The sequence below is a fragment of the Macrotis lagotis genome, chromosome 1, assembly GCF_037893015.1.
Source record: "Macrotis lagotis isolate mMagLag1 chromosome 1, bilby.v1.9.chrom.fasta, whole genome shotgun sequence".
In the NCBI taxonomy this organism is placed as follows: Eukaryota; Metazoa; Chordata; class Mammalia; order Peramelemorphia; family Peramelidae; genus Macrotis; species Macrotis lagotis.
This window is the reverse complement of record NC_133658.1, coordinates 704,146,066-704,155,552: the sequence shown is the minus strand read 5'-3', so window position 1 is coordinate 704,155,552 and position 9,487 is coordinate 704,146,066. Positions and strand designations below refer to the sequence as shown.

Genomic DNA, 9,487 nt, shown 5'->3' with positions numbered 1-9,487 from the left:
CCCTAAATCTTCCCTGCTTCCCTTCCAACACTGACACACTGTCCTCATGAACACCTTGGTCTCTTGCTGTTCATGTTTTTCCTTTTTCTTCTTCCATGTCCCTTCCCCAGGTCAACAAGTATTCTCTTCTCTGCCTAATCCAATTTCACCATTCTTTAAAGCCCAACATCTCATCTCTTCCACTAAGTTTTTCTCATGCCATCCTATCTCTTCTATTTCTGCTGTAATAATTAGTTTGTACCTCACAAATGGCATTATGCTTTACATTTTTGGGTAATTCATATCTCCTCAAGATTATACACTCCCCAGGGTCACAAACTTTCCTTTTTCAACCTTTATCTTTCTAAGCATGTAACTAACATTTCATAATTATCTATTGATTTGCCTTGGCTTACTTAATACGTAAGTATATCAGGTAATAGGGAGAGAAAAAAGAAAGAATTCACCCTAGAAAAACTTATAATTTTCCTGGAGAGAGTGGGAGAAGGAAGGGAGGAAGGGAGAAAGGAAGGAAGGAAGGAAGGAAGAGAGGAAGGGGAGAAGGGAGTGAAGGAGCGAAGGAAGAAAGAAAGGAAGGAGGGAGGGTGGGAGAGAAGGAGGGAAGGAAGAAAGATGGGAAGGAAGAAAGGAAGGAGGGAAGGAAGAAAGGAAGGAGGGAAGGGAGAAAGGAGGGAAGGAAGAAAGGAAGGAGGGAGGGAAGGAAGGAAGGAAGGAAAGGAGGGAGGGAGGAAGGAAGGAAAGGGAGGGAGGGAGGGAAAGAGGAAGGAAGAGAGGAAGGGGGAAAGGGAGATAGGGAAGGAAGGAGGGAAGGGCATAAATATACAAAACAAAGAACAATTCCATGCAATAATAATACTTTGCAAACACTTTTTCATCCTAAATAATAGATCATAATTCTGTTTTTTAGAATCCCCTTCACAACTTCATTGGACTCAAGTTTTTTTCAACAAAGGCTATCTACTGAAATGACAGGAAAGACTATAGTGAAAAAGTATTTCTTCTTAAATCAAGGATAAAATCTTCCAGAAATACACACACTGAGTCCAAGGGAGGAATAATGGACTCTCTTAAAGTATAGTTGATAGTGTGGCTACATGTGTAGGAGCAACTCTGGAGAGTCTTTGGACATTCTCTGGAGAGCATGGTAAGGATGATAAATGACTTGCTCTGATGCTCAGGTGAATTGTCTCTTTGAAGGACACAGTGTCTCTGAGACTCGTGGATCAACTGGATTTGCTCTTCCTCTATTTTAGTACTTTTTGGAAAGCATATGAATTTTTCATGTTATGAAACTTGGACATTCATGAGATAGGTGTAGAGTAGATAGAACATAGGATCTGGAATCAAATTTTAAAAATGGCCTCTGACTCTTCCTAGCTGTGTGACACATAGGTAAGTTACTTACCCTGTCTACCTAACCAGTCTGTAAAATGGGAATAATGAAAGCTCTGACTTCTTAGGGTTGTTGTTGGGAGGATAAAATGAGAAAACATTTGTAAAGCATTCTATAAACCTTAAAGCACGATGTAAATGTTAGTTACAATTACTGTAACATGTATACATATATATATATTTAATTTTTTAAACTATATTTGAGTACACTTGACAGGCTAATTAATTAGCAATATTGTGAGAGAAGTGAACTCAGAGGATTCTGCTTTTTGATTGCAGAATTTGTAAATTATTCTGTTCTAAGATCTGCTGTTTGTCTGGATACAGATTGTGAAATGATCTGGCTATCAAAATACATTTTTAAAGATTTTGTGGTTTAGAGTTGTTCCCAAGTTTTCATCTAGTTAGTGAATTGGCCATAGACCACTGAGTCATTTCCTTTTTGGAGTAAAGTACTTTTACATTAGAATAGAGAAATATTTGAAAATTACAAGTTTTCATAAAATTATTCTTTGTCTTTTGGTGCTATTTCCCCTTTGATGTTTTATTAAATTTTAAATTTTTATTTTATTATTGAATATCAATAGAATGAACTGAATTTTTTGAGTATTTAAATTTTAAAGTAATTACATAGATAAAGTATCATTTTTTTGATCAGTCATTCCAGGTCATTGTCAAAATTCTGTATCTTTCATTTTTAATAACTTTTCTTCTTCATAGTTCTCATGTACTTGATTATCCAAGTTCTGTTTTTTTTTAAACTTTGTATTATCTCATAAAGGTCTTTTTAGTTTTTTTTGTATTCTTCCTACTTAACAGTTTTAATGGAAATATAGTATTGCATTACATTAGTGTACCATGATCTAGGCAATAGTTCCCATATTTTATGTTGGACATTTGGTTGTTTCCAGATTTTTGCAATTATATATAATGCTTTTATGAAAATCTTTGGAGAGCGCCTTTTTAAAATAACATTTGCAGGCTATATTCCCAATAATGGAATTACTGGATCAAAGAATACATTTGTTTTTGTATATTTTACAGCCTAGTGCCAAATTGTTCTCCAAATATTTCATCAGAAAACATCTACTTCTTTTTCCATATCCCTAATTAACCCAATAGACATGTCGATCAGAGCCCAAGTTTATATTAAGAGATGCTGGAAAGCACTTACAGTTATGGAGATAATCCAGGTTTATTGTAATGATAAACAGGAACATGTTTCAACCAGCAGCCCAATCTGTACTAAATAGAATTCAGAGCAGGCCCAAATAGCTATACACCTTCCCAGATGCCAGATTCCCATTTAGGGAGGCACGGTGGGCTCCATAACTAAAATCTACTAGGAAAGCACTCTAGCAGTCCAGGTCTCCAGGTCTCTAAGCTGATACTGCCTGGGAAGGCAGTGGAATGGAAAGGCATGGAAAGGCCTTTATACCTTTTAGGAGCTAAGTGACAAAGTCACTGGGGTTTCATTGAAGCCAGTTCCCCCAAGGTAGAATGCAATCATGCCTCTGATGTTAGGCTTGTGGATTTATCTCTTTTTCAAGGCCTTCCTAGCTGGCCTAGAACAGGTACATGCAAAACAGACAAACAAAAGCAAGAAATATGGATAAAAAGTGAGGGATTCACCCCTACCCTAAAGTGGATGGAAAAAACAAGAACTGATTTCTAGAGCATGGAAAATAAGAAGCAAAACAGAGGAGAATCTAGCTGCCACATCAAATAAAGTACAGGCTCTGGGCCTTTCAAGAAATTTTATGGCTTAAAAATATACACTGTGGTCCACTGCATCCTGCCATCATTGAGTTGTTTTAAATTCATAAGATCAATCACAGAACTTGAGCTGTAAAAGACTTGCTTCAGAAACGGGATTTGAACTTACTATTTCTGTCTCCAGTGTCAGGGCTCTTTCCACACCATTGGAATTTGAAGTGCTACCTCTAAATTGTTTTTATTTGTATCTTTTTTGATAATTAATGAAGCAGAGTATTTTTCAAGGGGCTATTAATGACATGGTTTTTCTATGAAAATTGTCTGCTCAGATCCTTTGATTCCCTTGTTATTCTAGGTTTGCTGGTCCAACAGTATACAATATTCCCTACTTTTCCTTACCCATAGCAAGTTCATATTTTCTTAAAACCTTTCTTAAAGACTGCCCCTAGTTTGATCCAATCACGTTCCATGAGGACAATGCCTATTTCGTATTTATAGTTGCATGTCCTCTAGCATCTAATATAATATTCTACATATATAATTTATATAAATTATAACATATAATAATTTATTATATGTAGAATATCCATAGGCTTGAATTGGTGTAGCTCAAAGCTTAGTGTTTAATGCAAGTAACTATTTAATGAGAAATTTCTAATGTACATACTGACTTCTTTGTTTAAATTCATGACACAATTATCAGTGGCTACTTCCATTTATGCTAATATTTATTAGTTTTTTGCAAGGCAATAGGGTTAAGTGACTTGCCCAAGGTCACAGCTAGGTAATTATCAAGTGTCTGAGACCGGATTTGATCTCAGGCCCTCCTGACTCCAGAGCCAGTGCCCTGTCCACTGCCACCACCTAGTTGCCTCAATTTATGCTAATATTTGAAAAATGTAATATGGCTTAACAAATCTTTGGCATCAGTATTCCAAATTGTGACAAAATAAGATGATGTCTTGAGTCTCTGCTGTTTGTCTCTTTCAGTTTCTAAATCTTTCAGTATTTTTACTGTAATTATTTGTTGCTGACTATATATATGAAATTTTACTGAATCTGTCTTTCCATTTCTTTCTGGAAGAAGCCTATAATCTAGTTGATAAAATACAATAAGTTATTTCCAAAAGGACAGAAGTAGATAAAATATGAACAACATATAATAAGAGCTCATGGGAGAAAATTACCATGGGAAAAGGTAACAATTCATCAAGGCTTTGAAAGAAGATAGATTTACAAAGGAAGAGTCTTTTGGGCAAGAATAAAGTATGGGGTATAGGCTGTGATCAGACTTGAGCATTAAGGAAACTAACATCAGAGGGTATAAGATAGGTTGAAGGGAAGATTGGAAGTGGGGAGAGCTACTAAGAGCTAAGTGAGGGGCAGCTAGGTGGCGTAGTGGATAAAGCACAGGCCTTGGAGTCAGGAGGACCTGGGTTCAAATCCGGTCTCAGACACTTGATAATTACCTAGCTGTGTGGCCTTGGGCAAGCCACTTAACCCCATTTGCCTTGCAAAAATCTAAAAAAAAAAAAGCTAAGTGACAGTAGACAGTTTAGAGGTAATAATGGCCTGAACCAGGCCAGAACAAATTATTAAGAAAGAAAGAGCATTGGATGCTGAAGGATTAAGTATTTAGAGCTGAAAGGGACCTTAGATTCCAGATTCTAACCCTTAAATTTTGAAGTTGAGAAAACTGAATCACAGGGAGGTTAAGGGATTTATTTGAACCAGAGTCACTCATTTAGTAAATATCAAAGGCAGGATTTTTTTATTGCCAAAGTAAAATCAATAAGACTTGAGAGACTAAAGGGTGATGGTAGGGGAAAATCAAGGATGATTTCAAAGTCTCAGGATAGGCAAATGGGAGAAAGTCATTGAAAGAGTAAGTAAAAAAGAAAACACACACAAAACAAAAGTAAACATAACAAAACTATAAAGATCAAGTATGACTTAAATGAAGATATGAGAAGACAACCCCAAACCATCCTTTCATGGAAGTGGATCTTTAGGTTGCAGTGATTTTTCCCCCCTCTTTAAAAAGTACTATTTGCAATGAATCAAGACAATTCTGAAGGACTCATAAAAATTGCTAACCACTTCCAGAAAGAGAATTGATGAGCTCTGAATGCAAATTGAAGTATAATTTTCTTACTTTACTTTTCTTTTTTGGGTATCAGTTTGCCTAATCAGTGGGAAAGGGAAGGGCTAGAGGAAGGAAAGAAATTTGGAACTTAACATTTTAAAAAATGTAAAAAAAATTGTTAAAATTAAAAAAATTCCATGAGAGGGGAAGGAGGAAGGATATTGGGAATAACTATGATCATTTTAAGACTCAGAAGACACTAATGAAAATTTATTTTTTACAAAAAGAAAGGGATGGATAAGCTGGAAGGAAGATGATGACTTTAGTTTCAGATAAATTGGACTTGACGTTTCAGCAAAACTTCTGCAAGTGACTGATGAATTGTTACCTTTTCCCATGGTAATTTTCTCCCATGAGCTCTTATTATATGTTGTTCATATTTTATCTACTTCTGTCCTTTTGGAAATAACTTATTGTATTTTATCAACTAGATTATAGGCTTCTTCCAGAAAGAAATGGAAAGACAGATTCAGTAAAATTTCATATATATAGTCAGCAACAAATAATTACAGTAAAAATACTGTGAAATGGGACTTGATGCTCAAAAGAGTTAGTCCTGTTAATCAGAGATTTAGGAATCATTCACATAGCAATAACTTTTGAAGCCATTGCAGATGGTGTTATTAGGTCAGAAATATTACACTATTTTACAAATGAATAAGTGAAGATTAGAAATGTCTGAGGCATTATAGTTAGAGGTGAAAACAGACCTAATCCCAGGTCGTCTGCTCCCTCTGACTCTCAACAGATGAATAATCTTCACTATAAAGTGTTAAGCATATTTAGAAAGTGTTTAGATGGCAATTTCATAGCACCAGTAAATATTCCCCTCCCAAAGAATATTTCTGCTCTTGACTTTAAGGACTATAATGTAGAAATCAGTGGATCTGGTTTATAATAGGATTTTGCAACATATAAACTAAAAGCATTCTACTATGTCCAAAATCTATCCTCAAAGGAGATTTTTATGGAAAACTGACTAATATCATGGAAGAAAAGGATTTTATGATACATTTGGTAGCAAACATCTAAAAATTTAAAGAACTCCAAATCTTTTTTCTGTTTTTTATTATTATTTTTATTTTAATACCAATAACCTAAAAACAATGTGAAGTACAAAAACATATCAAAGACAAACAATCAAACCACAAGCTTACTGTAAATAAATGAACTCCTTGAAGTGGTCACATTAGCCTTGTATATTTCTACTGGGGCCAGAACTAAAGAATGAATGAATAATAATAAATGAATGAATTAATAAATGAGGAAGAAGTGAATTCCAGGGGATAGCTCACATAAAAGCATGAAGATCCCATTATCCCATTAAATCTAGGTAAGGTTGGTTTGGTTGTGTATGAATTAAGAACTGTGTAATAAAGCTGGGAAGGTAGTTCGGCATCATATTGTAGAAGGGCAAAAAAGATGCACCAAAAAGATGAGTTCCTGTCTGATCCTAAAAGCAGTAGGGAATTATTGGCCTTTATCAAGAAAGTTAGACTTTTACTTTGGAGAAACCTCTGGCAGCCATGTGGAGATTGGATGGAGAAGAAATCTGAAGGAAAACAAAAGGCAATTCCAGAAATCCACATGAGAGATTCTGTGAACCTGAACTACATGGACAAATTTCACTAGCTTGGGTGACAATGAGCTCTGTGCTTTAAAGAAATTTATATTAATACAATTTTCTCATATTGATCTTCTTTACCATTTAATATTTGCTTCCTTTTTAAAAGCTCAATGTTTTTTCATTACTACTGGATAGATGAACCAGTCATTGCAAGTATTGGAAGACAAGGAATGTGTCTAATTAAAAATTTTGCAGGCCCCATAGAAATAGCTACTATGGATGCTCACTAAGTATATATTATTGAAAGTGATAGTAGAAATTCTTCAAGTAGTGATCACAAAAGACAGGAATATGGAATTCCCTCCTGTGGTAGGATAAAATCTGAATAATAGCTACAAATGTGTAATGGCTGAATCTAGGAGTCAATACCCCTTTTGTGGATTACAGTTTCCTTTTGCAGTTTGAGGAAATCTATGAACCCTTTCTCACAAAAACTGTTCTTAAATATATAGGATTTCAAAGGAAATCAATTACATTGAAATGCTCTTATCAACATTACTTTAAAAAAACAAATACATAAATATCTTGTTTAGTTTATGGTATATTTTTTCTTTTAATGCGGGTAGTTCATTTAAATTCTATTAGTTTCTTGGGCAGACATCTGGCTTCTAAGTAAAGGAATAATTTGAAAAACAGTACCTGAACCTTGAATATCCCATGATAATTCAACACTGTTTGTTTCAAAACTAACAGAATAATAGAAATAATAATTCATTTTAATTCAACAAACATTTATTATCTATTACATAAGATGAAAGTAAAACAATCCTTATGTTTGGGGAGTTTTACTTTGCAAATATGTCCGAAGAGCATATGCTAGAGGACTGCATTTTTAGGCCAAGGATAATGCATGTTCATGTTTTATAAAGTGGCCAACGTGTTTCTAGGCATTTACAATTCAATAGCAGCAATAAAAAGTAAAAAGATTAATAAAATTTGTTTTTCTTTCTGAATAAAATGTCATTCATCATTACTCTTCATTTTTAAACATTTATTATAGATACAAATTTAGAAAATTCAAGATATCCTCAGATTTTGTAAAGGAAATGATTTTTGAATTAAAGAAATCACTAGGAAATCTCAATAAAAAAAGCTGATTTTTTTTGCTATTTCAAAAATACATAGCAATTCATTTAGCCATTTTTATGCTTTGGTATTCTTGAACAGGAACTGCAAGGTGGGGGAGTAGATAAGCCCTGGGCTTGGAATCAGGAGGACTCATTTTTCATAAATTCAAATCTGGTCTCAGACATTTACTAGCTGTATGATCCTGGGGAAAGTCACTTAACCCTGTTTGCCTCAGTTCTTCATCTGTAAAATGAGCAGGAGAAGGAAATGACAAACCATTGAAGTGTCTTTGCCAAGAAATCCCAAATGGAGTCATGAGTTGCATACAATTGAAACAACTAAACAACAACAACAACAAATTCTTGTACAGTTTCCAGATGCCACTTGAAGAAGCTTCTATTTTTCTCAGTAGTCGTAGGAGTTCTTTGGAAGCATTTTGTGGTTTTGTTTTGCTTTGTTTTGGGGGGGGAGGAGAAACATGAATAGATTGATTTGACTTTTTTTGCATTTCAAATGATAAATCTTGTTGATCTAGATCCAGAACTAGATACCATCAAAAAAAAGTTAAAAGAACATGGTGCTAATTCAGTTTAATTTATGTCTCTAAACTGAAACAGAGGAGAAGGAAGAATCTTCAATAAGTAGCCAACTTTTCTCTTCTTAATATATCAGGAAAAAATTGTACTCTTGTAGCAAATAAGCTGAAGGAATTCAGTAATCATTGTTCATTGATAAAGAGTGATTGGAGAATTTTAACTGGGCTTGCTCTGTCTACTCAAGGAATGCTCAGAGATTCACAGAACCAATGCTTGCTTGTTCTCATTGGCTTTTATGGAAACTAGGAAATATCAGAGTGGAAGGGCCAGAAGAAGGCTACCACTCCTGAAAAGAAAAAGACCAATATCTATTTGCTGCATGAAATACCAGAGATCAGGAAATGAAAATTGGAAATAAATAATAGCAATGACATATATTGGAATGTCTTATTTATTTAAATCAATTATTGAGGACTTATTTCTTTTCCTTCTGAGTTTCTGTCTTTTTTGTAATTTTCCTGCAAGTGAGTTTCAAACCAAATCTATACAAGCTTCTTAGCATTATATGGCTTTGTGAATTTTTTAAAATAACTGCTCACTAATAATATGAAACCTGACAGAGTATCCTTCCTCCAAAAACCTCAAAATCAATGTTCTCATTCATCCCTCAGTGCTCCTGTGCAATCATTGTAAAATATGACTATATTCTTTGTAAAAATATAAAGTTCAAAGAATTTAGAGAATATTGTCTATTATTAATCTTCATCACTAAACATACAATGTTCTGTGTAGTCCAGTTTTGGAAACATGATAGGCAATTCCACCCACTTTTTGTATTGTTTTTTTTGGGAATTATTTTTAAAAGCCACCACAAAATTTTTTATTTTGAGACAAGGTAAATCTAAACCTTTGTTCACCATCATAGTTCCCCAGGCCTGAAAAGAAAAAGAAAAGAAAAGAAATGGTGTAAATTTTATACATAGTATATGAAGTATCATTTTT

The 9,487-nt window shown here is 34.2% G+C and overlaps 1 protein-coding gene across 3 annotated transcripts in view; it reads right to left on the bottom strand.

Annotated features, from left to right (window-relative positions):
* Positions 1-4,255: 4,255 nt before the first annotated feature.
* Positions 4,256-9,487, bottom strand: part of IFIH1 (interferon induced with helicase C domain 1) — a 118,772-nt gene continuing 113,540 nt past the window's right edge. Inside the window, exon 15 of one of the 3 annotated variants that reach the window (XM_074215841.1) lies at positions 4,256-9,420. In XM_074215841.1, coding sequence (XP_074071942.1) covers positions 9,241-9,420 — 180 coding nt within the window. In that variant the 3' untranslated portion in view covers positions 4,256-9,240. The remainder of the gene's footprint in view (positions 9,421-9,487) is intronic. The other 2 variants (XM_074215840.1, XM_074215842.1) reach the window with 2 other exon arrangements.